The 20,480-nt window shown below is 33.3% G+C and overlaps 1 protein-coding gene across 1 annotated transcript; it reads left to right on the top strand.

The window, feature by feature from the left end:
• Nucleotides 1–2,276: 2,276 nt before the first annotated feature.
• LOC132739086 (ornithine aminotransferase, mitochondrial-like) lies at nucleotides 2,277–17,678 on the top strand (the record flags this gene model as incomplete). Its single annotated transcript, XM_060726736.1, has 9 exons — nucleotides 2,277–2,480; nucleotides 2,879–2,981; nucleotides 7,281–7,415; nucleotides 8,227–8,450; nucleotides 9,818–9,990; nucleotides 10,709–10,787; nucleotides 11,656–11,769; nucleotides 16,411–16,549; nucleotides 17,298–17,678. Coding segments are annotated over 9 exons (1,332 nt in total), but the record flags the coding sequence as incomplete, so codon positions are not given.
• Between the last annotated feature and the right edge of the window lie 2,802 nt (nucleotides 17,679–20,480).

Genomic DNA, 20,480 nt, shown 5'->3' with positions numbered 1-20,480 from the left:
TCGAATGATTTTTAAGTTACGGAATTGTTCTGATATTTTTAGAAAATAATAAAAATATGCCGTTATATCAAAATAATTGCTTCAGATTAGTTTCGTTAAAAATCTTAATCATTTAAAAATTTTTATGGTATTTTTTATTACTTTATTTTCATTAAAACGATTCAAACTTTCTACTTTTAAACACAAGAATAACGTTTTTGGTTTAACAATATTTAATTTTTACCGCGACAATTTAGGTTTACCAAAACCCACTAAATATCATTACAGAATCAAGGCTTTGAAAGAGAACAAAATTCGTTCCACCAAAAGCAACACCACACCACATTAATTGTGGATTCTGAAATACACTAACAAATGCTTTTAAGTTATTAAAATTGACAATACTGTATTTTAATTTGTAACAGGGTCTTCAAATTAAAAGAGCCCTTAATCAGCTGTTTTTATAACCCCAAAATTTTGTAATTAAATTTTAAAAATTTTTTTTTTTTATAGAGGAGATTGACATTACCATGAGCTATATTGGCAGCCTCTAGGGCCTGCCGTAATTATTTTACTTGGGCCATGAAAATTCAGGGTTTGACCCATTTAACAGACTGTTTTTTTTTCATTTACTTGTCAAAAACCACCATAATGCCCATCCAAAAAAATTATCCTTTGACAAGGTCTAATTAGTTGGGACTAGCACAAAACTCTGGCTCCAAGTTCTTTTCTGCTGAATTTATTATATACATTTGATATTATACATGATCCCTGAAATTTAAAAATATGATTGATTAAAAACTAATGTTTTAATCCCAGCAGGGTTTATTTATGGATTAATTTTTGATTCAAAATTCTTAGGTTATGTTCAACCCTGCATAGATGGTATATTTGCTATATGTATTGATATACACCTGAAGGTTTTCAGCACATCAAAGGAGAGGTGTCAATTTAAGGATGAGAGAAAAAAATACCAGAGTTCTTTTATAGTTTTTTTTCAAGTTACATTGTTATTAAATTATCCTTGCCAAGCTGGGATGATATAAAATTTGCATTAAACCCGTATTTTTTATAACATGTGTATGTTTAGTTGTTTGTCATTACCCCCCTTCAAAAAGAATTTTATGACATTAATGCCAAGGTAGAAAGTCCTGGATCCACCACCTGCAGATGTTATAACTTTCTCATGCAAATTAAATCACTAACAGAGTTTGCAATTGATTTAGGAAAAAAGATAGCACATAATATGAGAATATAGCTTGACTTAATGTGAAAGTCATAGATCTAGTCTACTAAACTTTAGTCTGATTTTTAAGATAATTATGATAAACCTTTGGAGGAAAAAAATAAAATTTTTATGGTAAGTTTAACTTTGTTTTAATTAGACTTTGAAATTTTTTTGAAATAAATGAGCCGGCGTTCACGACCAAAAACCAACATAGTGTCGGTTTGCGACCAGCATGGATTCCAGACCAGCCTGCGCCATTTCCGCGCAGTCTGATTCAGGATCCATTGCTGTTTACACAGTTTCTCTACTTGCTTATTAGGGTTTTAAGGCGAACAGCATTTGGATCCTGATCAGACTGTGCGGAATGCACAGGCTGGGTTCTGGCATCCATGCTGGTTTTTGCAAACCCATTAATGTTGGTTTTTTGTTTCATGGCGCGGGCTCAAAAAATGTAGGGATGATTAATTTTAGAGCCTGGACCAGACTTCACTTGTTTGTTACCGGGGCTAGACCTGGTTCTATATTTGTTGTGACAAATTACTAATAATCACTTTTCATTCCCCAGGCATGTTTAGACTTTATTGACCTATTTTTTAGTTGAACAAGAGCCTTTCCCTTTTTAACCACAGTCTTTGTTTCCTTGTATTGATGCCAATACTTTTGATTAGTCCTGTAATTGACGTTGAAATTAAACAATTCTAGCTTCAAAAGAATATTGCCAAAAACCTCCTCTGTCTGGAATATGTATTTCTCCTTCACAGAATTTATTTTATGAACACCCCTGGTAAAAAAAAAGTCTTGGATCCACAAATTGATTTGTTTTTTTAAAATTTTTCTTTTCTTTTTTATGAATTTGTTATATCAATTTTGATTTATTTACGTTTAATAAATTAGGTCCTTTTCTCTTTTACAGGTTTTTATACATTACAATGTTTTTTAGTTTTTAACAATTATCTATTTTAAGCTCTTTTTGATTGCTTAAGAAGAAAGCATTGGACTTGTTTTTTAAACCACCTCTTGAGTTGAAAAAATGATGACATACCTTACATACTGAAATTTTTAATTCTTAATCATGTTGAGTAGACTTTATAGACCAGTGTTGGCATCATGCCAGAAAATATCCCAGAATGCAGTGAGATGTGCATCTTCCGTGCAACCAGCAAAAATCGGGAAGAAATCGGAGGCCATATTTGAGAGGGAGGATAAATTTGGAGCTCACAATTATGCCCCACTTGGAGTGGCCTTGAACAAAGGCGAAGGTAAGAAAACAAGAGTCAGCTTAATGTAAAGAAGGTTAAGGTCATAACTTTGATTAACTTACTCTTTACCACTTTGGGTTCAAATCCATATGGGGAATTTATATTCTAGCCTCAAAAGTATTTAGCTAGCTACTTGGATGCCTGCGGGTAAACCTGGAAAGAAAGGGTAGCAAAGTTTCATCATTTTTTCAGCGGTTTTGGATTTTTAAGTTTTAGATGTATGATCCTTTTACCATCCAGTGTTAGAGGGCCAGGCCAGGTCTGTACTTCCATGCAGTTTTCTGACCAGGCTCCCCTTTACTGTTGGGGTTTATTCAGTTTCGAGTTTTGGTATTGAAATTCTTAATTTCCGTGGACACAAAAGTAGTATATTTTACTTACATAATATTTTTTTTTTCATTTTTACAAGGAGATATGTTTTGTCTGGGACGTGGATTTGGTTTTAATAAGTACTTTGAATTTCCTCAGTGCCGTAATAGTGCAAGTAAAATCCCAAGGTCACTGTCATCCTAAAGGATCATTTTTAAGGTAATTTAATCATTAGTACAAGGTATATTTTAATAATTAATGTCAGGTGTTTTATTATGTCCCGACAGGTAATGTTATTGATTTAAGGGGTACATACTCCCAAAACTGAGCGTTTGTCTTAAAAAATGACAATTAGCTTACGCCCTTGTAAGTAATAAAAAAATTACACACATCGTAGTATACATTTATTATATACTGTATACAGATAAATGATGCATCACCCAGTAAAGATAACAATAATAATGTCTATATTTTGTTTTAGAGGAAACATTGGTTTTATAATCATACAATCTCCCCCCAAAATATTGTTTAGTTAATTTAACAAAGGTTAACTTTTCTGTGTAGTTCATGTCACATTTGACAAGAAAAACTTTGATTTATACAACTGTTACTTTTTTACAACTTCTAAAAATTATTTTAAGAGATTAAACACTGATTTTTGTTTTTTTCATTTTAATTTTTACTTCTACGTAATCTTTCAGTAACTCAAAACTGTTCAATTTGTCTTTCAGAAACAGTTCAATTTAAGTAATAATAACATACATAAACACTTGGAAGTTGTGTCCCCTCAAACTGTTATGAACCTCTTTGATTCAGTTTCATATGAAAATTTGATTATTTTTAAATCTAAATCACAAAATGGTTATAAAATAGATTGAGTCTTTCATGAAACACATAACTACAATTTTTCTCTCTTTTTGCTCATCTCTCTTTTGCTCAGCTTATTTCAGTCTTCTCTCTTTTGCTCAGCTTATTTCAGTCTTCTTTCTTTTGCTCAGCTTATTTCAGTCTTCTCTCTTGCTCAACTTATTTCAGTCTTCTCTCTTTTGCTCAGCTTATTTCAGTCTGCTCTCTTTTGCTCAACTTATTTCAGTCTTCTCTCTTTTGCTCAGCTTATTTCAGTCTTCTCTCTTTTGCTCAGCTTATTTCAGTCTTCTCTCTTTTGCTCAGCTTATTTCAGTTTGGGACAGGAAACATGATCCCGTTTCAATAAAATTTATATTTTACTATAAAGAAGATACCATTTTTAAAGTTTTTATAAAAATGCAACTTGTGAATTTTTGTTTTTTCAAGTATTTTTGTTGAATTTTTTCTTTTTTATTTAAGTTGGATGAAATTTGATCTCTTTTTTTGTATGAAGGGTACAGTAGAGTTAATTTGCATTATTGTTAACCGATGAGAAAAACTGTTGTAAAGATTGTTTTTGTTAGAGCCAGCTCTTTTCACGGTTGATGAAATATTATATTTTGCGGTGTAAATCGACAAATATGTCCCGTTACAAGGTCAAAAGTGTTCTACTTCTTGTGTACTTGTATCATTATCTGATTAAAGATTTCAAAAGAATTCAAACCAGTGTTTATCTCCTTGCATAATGGATTTTAACGGTAAATCTTGTCAAAACGATTCTAACAGTTGATTAAAATTAAAACCTGTCTTTTTGAGTGGATAAATTTGCAAAAAAATTTCCGTAATAAATTGGGACAAGGCCGTCTTAACCCTTAACCTGTTGAATTTCTTCAATGGATTTGCCCAGCTTGAATTGGAATAGTCCATTTAATGTTTAAGGGATTTCAGTATCATTTATGAAAAATTAAAGCAGCATGCCTTCATTTTCATTGTAATTTTCATGAAAATTTTAATAATGTATCTACAAGTAAAATATTGTAAAGTGAACAAAAAAAGTAAGGTACACATTGCTAACAATACTTACAAAGCATGTAAATTACCAAATTGAAAAAGAGGTCAAAATACTCGCACAAAAAAGCTTCAACTGCAGCAGTCATGCAGTCAATATATGGTGATAAAGACTGCAAAATCGAGTCTTAAATTTCACATAACATGTCTTATATATTTTTACATTAATTTTCATAAATTAATATCGTATTACATTTTTCACAAGTTTGATTTTCAATGACCCTTTGAAGTTTAATAAGTTTCAACTAGAAGTCTAAATGACCTTTGAAACAACTTCCGGTATATCCTATACCAACTTTGCCATGGTCTGGATTCATATATGCCTCAAGTTCATATGTATGATTTGAGTCGCGCCAAGACAAAACCAACATAATGGGTTTGCGACCAGCATGGATCCAGACCTGAACCTGCACATCCGCACAGTCTGATCAGGAACCATGCTGTTAGCTTACAAACCCTTTAACAAGTAGAGAAACTGAAAGCGAACAGCATGGATCCTGATCAGACTGCGTGGATGCGCAGGCTGATCTGGATCCATGCTGGTCGCAAACCCATTATGTTGGTTTTTTCATGACGCGGCTCATTTATAAACATCCATCCCAGTTGATCACAGTCTACACTTGTTGCATGAGTAGATTTGGATACATGTAACAGGTTAAGGGTTAAAATAATCTAACCAAAAAAATATTCATCCCTCGAGTTTATTATTCTAGGTCTGTCCTACTTTTAATTTACCGTCCATTATTACATGAAGGGATTTCATTACATGTTTTTGAATGCTTAGATTGAACAATATAGAGTCAAAATAATAAACGATTCAGAAGGAAATATAAATAGAAGCCTACACAGAAATAAATAAATTATAGCTATCTCTTCTATATATGGAATCTTTAAAACTACAGAATAATAACAACAAGTTGGTTAAATTTAACCCATGGTTAGCGTTTAACCCAGGGTTAATTTAACCAACGTTTATACAATTGGGTGCAGGACAATTTCTTACTCAACAAATTAAAAAAAAAAAAAAATGTTCTTGGCACAATGCCAGGTTTTTTCTATTTTTAGTAACATAAAAGACGTCCACATTTTGTATACTTTAGCTTGAAAATTTTGTAAAATGTTTATCCTGATGAAGGTTCTTTAGAACCAAAACAGACAGATTATAGAATTATAAAACCTGCACTGGTGTCGCATTTCTTCATTTTATCTTAATAATAGAGCTTTGTCAGAATGCATACATGCCATAACGTCCCGGATGCCCGGGATTGTCCCGGAAATCGGATGTCTGTCCCGGAGATGTCCCGGGCATCGATTTGATCACGGAAAAAAAAATCATGATATTTTGCAAAATTTTCATAAATTTTCTTAAATCAAATCTCGCACATTTCACCTCTAGATCGTAAAACATAATCTGACCTGGTACACATAATACACAGGAACGTTGACACTAACAAGTTTACAATATACAGCCCCCCAATTATCGACTGTCGATTCCCCTCGGCAATAGATTCTTCATGCATCGGCAATTAACATTCTCTGTTGAATTCGGCAGCGTTTAATGGTCGGGTTAATTAATTGTTTAAGGCCCTTAACAATTAACGTTAATCCCCGATAATCATTAATTTTTAGATCAATCGCTAACTTGCGGAAAGTCTAATTATTATAAACAATGTAAATATATCTATCAAATAAAAAAATTAAAGGTGTCAAATAAATCACCTTGCTGTGTTTGTTTTTATGACTGGAAGAATTGCATTACGTGACATGTAGTAATTATCATGACTTTAAAGATATACTATGCTCATATTTGAGTAATGTACTTTAAACAAAGAAATTTGTTAAAACCTATGAAATCCTTACTGAATATATCTAATTTGAATAAACAAATGAATTTACTATGTATTGGAAGCCACGTCCCCTATTATTAGACAGGTAAAGTTGGTCTTTTCTTATAAAAACTGCCAGTTTTTTTAACGACACTATATATTTATATTGTGACCACCCATAGTGTGTAGAGTTTTAAATATCACACATCTACTTTCTGTGAAGTCAGAACATCTTTATTTTATATTTACAAAGAGACTGTGTAGCAATTATCAATATTTTCGGACATCAAATTTGAGCATAGTATATCTTTAAGATATAACGGGTGAACAACATGGCTGCGCCCATTCACCGGGTTTATAACTTACAACTTACTTGCTTTTAGGGAATAATAAATTAAATAAAGAAATACTTTTAAAATGATAAATATGTCGACCTAAAAGACAACTTATAAAACTAGTAAGTTAATTGTTTATCATTAAAATTCAGGAGAAAGTCGTCCTAATTTAAAAACGTTATACGATTGACACCCCCCCCCCTTTTCCACAACTGCCTACACATCCATTATTGCCGCGATGAAAAGTGTCCCGGAAAGCTGTCCAAAAATTATGGCATGTATGTCAGAATGTATGGTTATAGATGATGGCCCTTGCTTTATATTGGTTGCCAATCAATGCAATTACCTGGATAAGTTTGTTTTCTTGTTTACAGATTTTGTTTTCTCATTTACAAATTTTGTTTTTTCATTTACAAATTTTAATTTGTTTTTATACAGGCTCTAGTTGATCAAGCCTCCAAACTGACGTTGACCTCGAGGGCATTCTACAATGACCGCTTGGGAGAATATGAACAATATATCACCAATTTATTTGGCTATGATAAAGTTTTACCCATGAATACAGGTATGTGCACTTTAATTCATTCAACACCATACAATTGTGAGGATGACAATAAACTACTCCTCCCCCCCCCCCCCCCCCTAGCTAGCTTATGAGAGATTAGTAGATTTACTTAGGTGCTCACTACAGGGTTTCAATTGGCCTACTTTAAAGACCAATATTAGGTCATGATACGAAGACCCCCAAAAAAGGTGTTTTTTTTCCCCAATGTCAATTTTCTAATTTAAGGAGGGGGAGGAGGAGAGACAATGAAGTTTTGTGACAGATGCACTGTACAACAGCAAAATTTTAATTGTTTAATCCATTCTTAATTTTGAAATGACATTATAGTAGAAATGTAAAAGGAGTTGAATGAACAAATTAATACTTGTATTTGATTTCTTTGTTTTATTTTATATAATATAATATTATGTAGTACAGTGTATTTTATATAAATATAATACCGCTTAAGTTTTCCCAATTTTGTCAAAAATGTGGCAAAAATTCCCAATTCTAGGGGTTGGTTCATGTTCCTTTATAATGAAAAAAAAAACACCTACCAACTACAAAATAGTGAATTTTTAATACCATTCGTACATGATGTTTTAAAGTAGCATGACTCTAGATTCAAACACATTTTTATCATATGAATATTTCTACTATGCTTTTGATAGTCAAAATATTGTTTAGAAAATAACAAAGATACTTTCACAGAAATTTTTACTTTGCTTATAGTCATGACAGCTTGAAAAGAAAACTTGATAATACATCTGTGTCACATCTCTAAAAATTATTAAGTTTGTGGATAGTTTGATAATACAGTGATTTATTTCAGGCGTTGAAGGTGGTGAGACTGCCTGTAAGCTGGCTAGAAAATGGGCTTATAAGGTGAAAGGCGTTCCTAAGAATCAAGCCAAGATCATATTTGCAGAGGGTAATTTTTGGGGTCGAACCCTTGCTGCTGTTTCCTCCTCCACAGATCCCTCCGCATACGAGGATTACGGACCCTACATGCCAGGCTTCGACATGGTTCCATACAATGATCTTAATGCTTTAGAGGTAGTACAAATGATGTATTTATCATTATAGCATGGTATTGCTCTTTTGTAATGTAATATAACTATAACATATTTGTTTAAGAAATTAAGTCCTACATATGTTGTAATCGCATAATTGTAGATTAACACTAAAGTGATTCCTTATGAGATATACACCTTGCTCAATTCCACTTTTCGAAGAAAAAAAGGAGAGTTATTGTCATGACCCTCTTGTTGGCATTGTTAACCTTTTCATAAAGATCCATTTTATCAGATACTATAAAAGCTTTCACTTAAAACTAAAAATGTTCACTATTAAAATATGACAACATTTCAAAAGGGCAGATAATCCTAAAATTCATTTTTGCAAAATCCTTGCATATAAACAATATATTCAGCTGTAAAGTATAGCATTCATTTAAGCAGCATAATGCTCCCGGTGTCACTGGTTCTATCCTCCAGTGAGGCTTTATTTCTCCTCGGACATTGAGCACTGTCGGGTACGTGAAATGGTGCAGATTTTCCGTCATACGGTGCGGACTTTCCGTAACCGTTTCTTAGTGTCTGCACCGTTATCATGACGAAACAGAAAGTAGACAAATTTTGACAAAACAAATTGACAGAATAAGTGTTTAAATTGCACAGATGATTTTATACATTTACTGTAATAAACAAGAGTGTTCACTTCAATATAGGTGTCTCTTGTACGGAGATTGACTAAAAAATTTACCACTTCTCTCGGTTCAAATTTCATGTGCATTTGTTTACAAAAGTTTTTTTTGTAAAAAGTCACATATATCATATGTAACATACATTATGAACTTATTGATCTTATAGTGAATTTTTTTACGTTACATGCAAATATTCTTCTTTTACAATATAAAATGGATTTGTCTAAATACATAGAAATAAAAAGAAACGTACCTTCTTGTTGTTTACCTTCCTCCATATTGGATGGAAGCCCCGTATCACGGAAAATCTGCACCGTTTCACGTACCGACACTGTTGAGTCTGGTTGTCATTTGTCTTACCAATAAATGGCAATAATACAGAAATCTTATTTAATTGGTTGTTGGTCACTTGCAGAGAAAATTGTAATAACTGGTAAGTTATCCACAAAAGCCAGTTAGGTTGATAGACCACAGAGATATTACTTAAAAAATGTGCTAAATTAGTCTAAATTGAAAAACAAACAAATTTGGGATACACTCATTCATATGCAATATAAAATTATGTAATACCAAGTTCTATCTTTCTGGTCGTGTTTGTGCATGTAATACATGTAATATAGAAAAATATCTATAGGTATATAATTATACTAAATATCTTTGTGTGACTTGTTTATTAAAAGACTTGTTTATAAACAAAGTAAATAAATTTGTTCTACAGCAAAAGTTAAAAGACCCGAATGTGTGTGCATATATGGTCGAGCCCATACAGGGAGAAGCAGGGGTAGTGGTACCTCATGATGGGTACCTGAAGGGGGTGAGAGATCTCTGTACCAAATACAATGTGCTCTGGATAGCGGATGAGGTTCAAACTGGACTCGCCAGAACTGGCAGGTAACTGAAACCAATGTATTTTAGCTTGTTTCTGAATCACGTTCTTGCAATGTATTTTAGTTATTTTCCAATTTGGTTCCTGGAACTAACCAGTACTGTTGACAAACAATCCTTGGTCTCAAAACCACAATCCCTGGACTGAAAACGCAATCCCTGGGCTCGAAACCACAATCCCTGGACTCGAAGCCACAATCCCTTGGTTAAGAAACCACAATCCCTGGGCAAGAAACCACAATCCCTGGGCTTGAAACCACAATCCCTGGGCTTGAAACCACAATCCCTGGGCTCGAAGCCACAATCCCTTGGCAAGAAACCACAATCCCTGGGCAAGAAACCACAATCCCAGGGCAAGAAACCACAATACCTGGGCAAGAAACCACATTCCCTGGGCTTGAAACCACAATCCCTGGGCTCAAAGCCACAATCCCAGGGCAAGAAACCACAATCCCAGGGCAAGAAACCACAATCCCTGGGCAAGAAACCACATTCCCTGGGCTCGAAACCACAATCCCTGGGCTTCGAAGCCATAATCACTGGGCTCGAAGCCACAATCCCTTGTCAAGAAACCGCAATCACTGGGCAAGAAACCACAATCACTCGGTTGAGAGGTGGACACTTTAACCACTAGGCCACTGCTCCCCTTAGTCTGTAAAAGGATACTTAAAAAAAATCACATATTGTTGTGCTTTGTTAATTTTAACATAATATTGTATTGTAGGAGATTGGCTGTAGACCATGAGAATGTGAAGCCAGATTTACTTATCCTTGGTAAAGCATTGTCCGGTGGAGTATTACCAGTAAGTGAATTAAAACATTTTGACTTAAAGTTTACCATCAGTATTGAGTCGGACCAGTGTGTACCCCTATGAAGCCCCGCAAGGCTCTACACTGTTTGTTTAGGAAATTTTTACTTCTATTTTCTCAAATTAAGGTTAAAGAAGTGTACAATGTAGTTTAAAGAAAAGGTAGAGCTATTCTGTTGGTGTCTGCATCGGCATCACTGTCACACTTAGGTTAAGGTTTTGAATGTACTTCTGCAGGGAATGGGTTGAAATTTCCCAAACTTATTTGAGAGCATAATAGGAGGTCACTGTCCAACACAGATTTTGAACAAAATTATGACCCTTTTTGAACTTAGAAAATTCTTTATTATCATCATCCAGGCTCTTGCTTTACTATCAGGCACTGAGAATAATTGAGCAGGCTTATATTGTCTTTCCAAATATCAAACTATTTGAGCCGCGTCACGACAAAACTAACATAATGGGTTTGCGACCAGCATGTTACACAGTAATCAGTTATCTTGTTATTTTGTTGTGATAAATGCTCATCCAAGAATCACTTTGTTCCCAGATTTCTATACTTCACAACAGCAGGTGTCAAGTGCTGTGTGGCAGCTGTAAAAAGTTGCCCCATACTTCACTTCAGTGTTGTTATATTTGTCTGGTCCGTCTGGATCATTGATGCCAGCACTATTAAGTGTTGAGAATTGAGTACCGCTCAAGCCGGTGCTAGGCGGGCGTTAGGGATGTTGCATGTATTCATTATCCCTCATGTACAGACTCAATCAAACCGAGTCTGCAATTCTCTTGTAATTTTATTGTGATTAATGCTTCCGAGGGATCACTTTGTTTCCAGATTTTTTTACATGTAATTATTCCATAGGTATCGGCAGTTCTAGCCAACAATGAGGTTATGATGACCATACGTCCAGGAGAGCATGGTTCAACCTATGGTGGTAATCCACTGGCTTGTTGTGTAGCCATGGAGTCACTCAAGGTAAAAATTTGTTTATAGATTATGTGGAGGCTGAGAAGTGAAATCTTCCTCATGATTAAGTATCCACCATGGTTGCAGAGTTGGGAACTTGATCAAATTTGCCAATTTTACAATACATGTGTATCATCATGCATTTCACTAAAAATCTTTTGCTAAATTTTTAATCATAAGTACACAGTCGTTAGTAGTATGTTCTGTGCTCATCGTTTTAAAGGGAGACACAGGCAAAGTTTTCATTTCTTTGTTTTAATTTTTTTTTTCATTCATTATTCTGTAAATGGCCTCAAAATGAATACACTAGTCAGTCACAAAAGAAAAACTTTTCTTCTTATAAAGAATAAAATGTCGTTTTCCCAACTAGACCCGGATGGGTCAGGTTAGAGCTTAAAATTTCACAAAAGTTGTCACAGTGAACTCTTGAAACGTTCATGAATGTGTTAAATGAATTACATATACAATATCCACAATATCTGTTATTGTAACTTCCAGGGTTTGTTCAAGTCACATTACTTGTTTTAAAACTACTCGGCTATTCTGTCGGGGTCTAAATTTCGTTCAACATACTTGTATATAGATTTTTTTATGCTTCAAACCCAAAATATATAGAATTTATACAGAAATTCATGCTAAGATTTTAAGAAAATGCCATCATGGAACTATCACTATCTTCAGTATTTATAGAGTTATTGCCCTTTGTTTCTTTTCTTTGTCTTTCTGGACTTATTACAGAGTAATTCAATTAAACTTCATCAATGGCCAACCACATTGAAAGGAAATGCAACATACAAGAACCACAACTATCTTTAATTGCCCACAACCATAACTCTATATTTCAATTCTTTTACAAGGTATTCTGTTACTAGTAACATATCCGAAGCAGTCTTTTGGGGGTATTAATCACATTTAGTGATAGTTCTAGTTTTAGATTTAAAAGCCAATTTAAAGCAGAAAAATTTATAGTCAATTAAGCATATACTTCCCGATTACCATGTCTACAGTACGCTCAGCGCGACTTTTTCAAAACCCGCGTGACCCCGCGGATGAGGTTTACCGCGGACGAAAATTTGCTCAGATATTGTCCGCGTGACCCCGCGGACAGAAAATTTTCACCACCGCGGACATAAATCGGCGGCTGAAACCGTTTCCCCCACGGAACGCAGTGGTAAATTGCGGAGGAACGCGGCGGTCAAACACTGGTCAACGCGGTGGAAACCTTAAATTTTAAAAATTAATTTCTGTATTTAAACATCAGTATACGTACGTGCATGTACTGTAACATGTACTGTACATATACATGTAACTATATGTAAAATTTGTTTGTTTTCTTTCTTTTTTGTTGTAATAAAAGTACATGTACAAATGCAGAATTTTTCTTGTTCTTCTTCTTGTTATTGTGTTGGGTAATATATAATATGTATTCGACATCAAGATAAATCATTGTCGTCGCAACTTCATGGTAGTGAGAAACTTGAAGTCAAATAATGAAAAATTCGGCATATGACATTTATGAAAAGATACTACAACAATTAATATGCCAGCTTTTGTTTCTTATTTAAAAACTTTGAAAACGTAACCCTCAACAATTTTATTCAGGCAATACTCCAGGACGTCTCTTTCAATTGTCAGATGCGTTTTACTGTTTCTGTTTATTTGCATGTTGATCATAAAGTCTTATATTTTATTTGGAACATTAAAAGAAAGTGTTTATTTCACCAAAATACATGTATACATTAAATGATATTTTGATTTATCTAATTACAGATGTGAGCGTAATGTATATGTTTTGAAGTTTGTATCAACTGTTGAAGTTTATTTTCATTTTTGTTTTAGTAGTTTGTTTGCTTGTTCTTTTTATTTTTTTTAAAGATTTTTTTTGCAGAATTTTGTTAAACTTGACGTTATACTTTTGTTATTTTATTATGAACAGTATGCATGTACATACATGTACATACATGTATATAAGGCAAACGAGCACATGGCAGTTATTTTCTAAGATACTGGCGAATCCAATAGTTAATGTTTTGTCTGGATAAAGAAACTCCTTTAGACTCTTAATTCCTCTGAATTTGAATATTTTTCAAACCACTTGTGTACAGCCGTACAATTTCAAGTTTATCAAAATGTGTCACTTTAACCATTTTTAAGTTTACATTATACGACCTTTTTAAACTTTTTTTATATAAAGAGCGATGTAACTCACAATTAATTTATATAAAGAGCGATGTAACTCTTTTATTTCTAATATATGTACATGTATTTTATTAATGTCCTGTCTTGTATTCACACTCATCGACCTCTTATAAGACATGTACTGTAGCGTCAGTCATCATTGAGAAATCAGCACAAATATCCCTGTTTTTACTAAGTATCATATTTATGGCTCCCATATAGTTTAACAGCAATAATACTTATAGAACCACAAGGAATGAACAAGTAAAGATGACAGTGATAAATGACGATTTCAGTTGTAAAAATATTGGTATGTGGACGAATAGTTTTGTGGACGTTTATAACAAAAATATTAAAAACAACAACAAAAACAGGTACAGCTCTAATTATTTTTATTTCAAATTCCGTTCAAATAATTTAACGTATAATAACATTTAAGGTGACGATTGTGGTCAATTTTCAAGTCATTGTGCAAAAAAGATGACGTTAAAAAATAATCAAACGTCTATTATTTTTGGAGGTTAATTTATACTGACCAACTGACCATGGCGTTCCCCCGCGGGAAACGGGTGACTGATTTTATCGATAAATGAAGAACAGTCGTCAGAATTTTGTCCGCGATGGAAACAACTGAACACCGGGGATCGCGGGGAAATTAGGCTTCTCATCGCGGACGAACCCCCGCGTTTGTCCGCGATAAAAGAAAATCGTCCGCGGTGGTATCGCTGAAAAAGCAAAACCCGCGGTGAGCGTACTGTATATACAGATAACTTTAGATATCCAAGTTGTGATAAAGCCTGTGTAGAGTATGAGTCATTTAAAGCTGCATGCCACCAAGTGACCCAATTTATTTCAAGAAAATAAAACTTGAAAAATGTTCCAAGATTTTAAGAAGAAAAAAAATAAAAATCAAGATTCAAGTAATAATTGAGACGTTATGTGTGATTAATTACTGATTTTGCAGTATTTATTATCTATCACATATCTATTTCATGACTAATGCAGTACTGGCTATTTTTGCATTTTTTGACCTCTTAATAGCTCACCTGTCAAAAAGTGACAGGGTGAGCTTTTGTGATCGCTTTTTGTCCGTCTGTCGTTCGTAAACTTTTGCTTTATATGACCTATCCTCATAAACCACTACGCCAATTTCATCCAAACTTCACAGGAATGTTCCTTTGGTGGTCACCTTTAAAAAGTGTTCAAAGAATTTAATTCCATGCAGAACTCCATGCCATGGCAACCAAATGAAAAAACTTTAAGTATCTTCTTTTAAAAAACCTAGCTAAAGCTTAGATATTTGGCATGAAACATTCTCTAGTGAATGTCTACCAAGTTTGTTCAAATAAAAGCCCTGGGGTCAAAATTGGCCCCGCCCCAGGGGGTCATTGATTTTCCCTATATGCATATAGTAAAAACTTAAAAAATCTTCTTTTAAAGACCCCAAAGAGCTAGAGCTTAGATATTTAGCATGAAACATCTTCTAATGAGTGTCTACCAAGTTTGTTCAAATAAAAGCCCTGGGGTCAAAATGGCCCCGCCCCAGTGGGTCATTGATTTTCCCTATATGCATATAGTCAAAACTTTAAAAAATCTTTAAAAAAGAACTCAAAGAGCTAGAGCTAAGATATTTAGCATGAAACATGTTCTAATGGGTGTCTACCAAGTTTGTTCAAATAAAAGCCCTGGGTTCAAAATTGGTTAACATCATGAAAATCTTCTAATGGGTGTCTTTCATGTTTGTTCAAATAAAAGCCCTGGGGTTTAAACTAGCCCCGCTCCAGGGGCCTATATACAGGTGAGCGACCTCAGGGACATCATGGCCCTCTTGTTTGGTCATGTTTGTGGATTGAAAGTGCCATTTGCATTGTGTGAATTACTCCTTTTTTCTCTTCATGAAAGTAAGCATGGAAGCATGCTGCATTTAAGTTGACACATGTGACGCCATGGCCGAGTGGTTTACGCCTCGCACTAGTAATTTAATGATCTCTAGCCACATGAGTTCAAACCCTGTCAGGGGAAAATTACTGCGAAGTAATCTAATGATCTCTAGCCACATGAGTTCAAACCCAGTAAGGGAATAGTCATTGTTTCCTTGAGCAAGAAACTTTACACTCATTGCTCAGTACTGGTTGGTTTCCAGGAACGGATTCGAAAGTATGTCTATAAGCTTATATCTTCCTACACAATCCTACTAAAATAAATTCTGTATAACCCAAATAGACATTTTCCTATAATAATATAATTACAAATGAGCCACGTCATGACAAAACCAAAATATGGGCAGTCTGATCAGGATCCATGCTGTTTGCTTACCAACCCTATTACAAGTAGAGAAACTGATAGCGAACAGCAGGGATCCTGATCAGACTGCGCGGATGTGCAGGCTGGTCTGGATCCATGCTGGTCGCAAATGCATTACGTGGTTTTGTCATGACGTGGCTCAAATGTATTGTTTGATTTTGTTTGTAGGTCCTAGAGGAGGAGAAGCTGGCAGAGAATGCAGAGCGACTTGGCCAGGTGTTAAGAAAGGAATTGAATGAGCTCCCCAAAGATAGGGTGAAGTTGGTCCGAGGGAAGGGTTTACTGAATGCCATTGTTATAGATCCAGGTCTGATAATTGTTTTGATTTTATCATCTCTTTACTTGGGCTTGCTGCTTCAGTAATTTCTGGTTGCCAAATTTTAGATAGATATTTTGGTAATTTTACAAAATTCAAATCCATGAAGAAATGTGCTTAATTTAATGTTGTATTGTCATCTTTATTTGATTTTTTTTTCAACTTCATTGGATTTGGTCTGTATCCACAAAATTAGGAATTTATTTTGAGTCGTTAAAATAGGTAGACTCTAAGTGTAAGAAAAAATGAGAAAATTGAACAGACAAACAAGGAATGATAATTGACACCATATTGGGAAAAATAGGGAATTTCTAGCAAATATGAGTGTGTCCATCTACTTGTCCTGTGTAAAAAATAAAATTAAAACAATGCTTTTAATAAACTAGATCGATTCAAGTATTTACATTTATGGGGGGTCTTTTTTATCTTGGTACATGTACCTGTAATTTTTCTTACAGAGGACAAATACATCAAAACCAACAAAATTTTAAATATCAATACATGTTTCACTTTATAAGCTTCGTCAGTTGATATATAAAAGAAATGACGTAAACGTACCAAACAGACGACTACTTTAATAAACGCCACATTTGGCACGTAAAAGAAACGTTATAATATTATAATTAAATAATACATCTAATACTGTTTCATACAATTAGATGTAATTATTTTGAATAGCATATATAATTTTCGAAAAGAATTACAAAAAAAAAAAATTATTTATTATGTTTTCTTACAGAAATTGATGCTGGTAAAGTTTGCAAGAAGCTGCTGTTAAATGGTCTGCTAGCCAAGCCCACCCATGGTGACATCATCAGATTTGCTCCGCCCCTTGTCATCAACGACAGCCAATTAAATGAGTGTATTGAAATCATCAGTTCTACAATCCGTTCCATGTAAATCTAAAAATAGTGAGGTGTGAGCGATTGTTGAAGAAATTTGAAATAAGAGAAAAAATATATCATTACAAAAATTGAAAGGAACATTATGATAGTGATAATGTTAAATTGGTTACTGTGTAATCAACATTTTTATTTTTATCCATGAGTTTTTGGCATAATACACATATCTAGAGTGATAATCATGCATAATGATGAAGGTTTTTTTCCATGTTTTATATTCATTTGAGCGGCATCACGACAAAACCAACATAGTGTGATTGCGAACAGCATGGATCCAGACCAGCATGCACCTCTGCGCAGTCTGATCAGGATCCATGTTGTTCGCTATCAATTGCTCCACTTGTATAGAGTTGGTAAGTGAACAGCATGGATCCTGATCAGACTGCGGGGATGCGCATGCTTGTCTGGATCCATGCTAGTCGCAAACACACTATGTTGGTTTTGTCATGACACAGCTCATTTCATTATCTGGTCTGTTTCGGAGAAAAAGTCAAGCTATTATAATTGTTGTGGTGTTGCCGACAAAAACTTTAATGTAGCTCATTATTCAAACATTTGCAAAGTTATCAACATGAAACACTTGCTTATCATCACAAGGTGCATTTGTTGGACAAGGGGAATTATTCTGAAAGCAATATTTTTTGGGTTATGCCCTTCTTTACCTTAGAAGATATGTGTTAACACTGCATGCAATGCTTTTGTTAAAAGTGTTGTTTAAGATTTGATATTTTTGTTTTTGTTGTTATGGTAATGATTAAATAATTCTCATGCTACAGTATTGTGATGAAAATACATTATAGTGGTCAGTATTTGCACTTTTACATTGTACTGTTTAGTAGGGGCTATTGTTGCCTTTTTTACCTCTTTTTGGTAATTAACGTTTATTGTAAGTGCTGTTTGCAATGTGTAAGTTACTTTCCTTCTTCACTTCACAAAATTTTACTTTTAAATATGTCAGGAGGCATGCTGCTTTAAATGGTGTAATCGATATTACAATTTCTTTAAACAGCTATTTGTCTACATATTTATGCAAAGAAAAAAGTCATTGCCACGTTGTATGCATTTGGAGGCTTAAAGGTTCAATGATGGGTTCAAGTGATTTTAATGCAGCTTGTATGTACTATTATAGAACCTAAGAAGATTGTTTCTGTTTTAAAACCACCTGGTTTATTTTTGGAATATTGTAACAGTTTTGCAGTGAGCTATGTGCTATCCAATGTTATTTTTTGTTTGGAAGGGGAGGAGGTTGACAGACTTTCATGCTTTTTCAAAGCTAGTTTGTAAGTAATATGGGCCTTTTACTGGCTTTTTAGATTTGATGTGAAAATGAAAAATGTTGAAAAAGAAAATTTCAAGATGTAGACATTGATATTGATTTTGTATAGAAGGGCTATGGGTTAAATTACCGGACAGTTATTTAGAGCTTAATTATAACAGCATATTTTTCAGTATTTTTTTTTCAGTATTTTTAGTGATGGATATAAATACTATCTCATCATAAAACAGTCTGTAAAATAATTAACATGGAATTATGTAATTTACATGGAATTGTGTAATTTACATGGAATTGTGTAATTTACATGGAATTGTGTAATTTACATGGAATTGTGTAATTTTCATGGAATTGTGTAATTTTCATGAATTTATGTAAATTATTTAACAGACTGTTTTTATTCTTATTACTTCTTAGGGGTTGAAATGCCTCCATTTAGATAATCACGTTAAATTTTACTCTATATTTATACTTCTTTTCCATTTACTATATAACAATGATGTTAAACAGGAAATGGATTAATAATATAAAAATTATGCCGAAATGGCACATGATGTTGTTTTTTTTTTAATTTTTGTTGAATATATTATGCAAAAGAATCTCAGTAGTCATAAGTGTAATAGTTTAATACTTGTTATTAGAATTTTTACATCAATTCAAGATTATAACTGCAATTATAAAGATATTGTATTTATGATGTTCCAAAGATAAGATGAGAATCTCAATTTGCTGGACATTTTTTTAAAATCTTTTTATTTATTGTAAGCTTAAAGCTTATCACATTAACGTTTTGTTAGAAGTTTGAAGAAAGTGATTTTTTGTGCCTTATATACTCACTTATAAAACTTATCTGCTTATATGACGCACCCCATATTTCAGATCCGTGAATTCCATTGACCTTATAAGATATGGCCATTATTTTATCATTATAAGAAGTACAAATTTTCAAGTTCAAATAAATCTTGGCAAGTTGAAAGGTTTGTTACATGTTGTTTTGATTTTACACTAGATGGAGTGCTTTATTTTTATCGTATTACTTGTTTGTCATTGATATTGTTATAGATATAAGTTGATAAAAGTGATTATTTTAAATAAAGTTACATGTAATTAGTAACGGTTTTGTTTCCAAATATGTAGATTTTTTATTAAGACACAATATATTTTTAGTGGAATAAAATAAAACATACAAAAAAAGACTGCAAAGTTTAAGAAATATGTGTATTTTAAGCACAAGGTTTTTATTTTTTGTAAAAAAAATAACAACATTTGCACTATAATGATTTATGTGGAGAATAAAATTCTGTTTGTTCAGTAATGTTTTTTTTTTATCTCTAGTTTTTTTCTTAGAACATAAATGATTATTTGAGAAATATTGAAGCATTCTTGTCACATGTTTCCCTTAACAATAAATGTTGAAAAGCTTCTGTGGCCGCATTTTTCATGTTTGCATTTTTCATGTTTACCTCAGTATAATGAATTTAAAAAAAACAATATCAGAACTAATGCAATTCATAAAAATATTTATTTAAAAAAAAAAGTGAACTTACAGGGTGTTTTTGTCTAAAACTTTTTACATGCAGTTTCATTTTTGTGTTGGTTTTGTGTTATGGAAAAAGGGAATATAGCTTTCAGTGTTTTTGTTGTGTGTTTAGTTTGTTTAGCTATTTTAGTACACTACATATGAGATTCAGAGTATGGGATTTTCTGTAAAAATAAGATACTTAAAATATACAAATATTTATAATAT

This window comes from Ruditapes philippinarum, unplaced genomic scaffold (assembly GCF_026571515.1).
Source record: "Ruditapes philippinarum isolate M1 unplaced genomic scaffold, ASM2657151v2 ctg2990_1_1_1_1, whole genome shotgun sequence".
NCBI lineage: Eukaryota > Metazoa > Mollusca > Bivalvia > Venerida > Veneridae > Ruditapes > Ruditapes philippinarum.
This window is presented reverse-complemented; position numbering and strand designations above follow the sequence as displayed.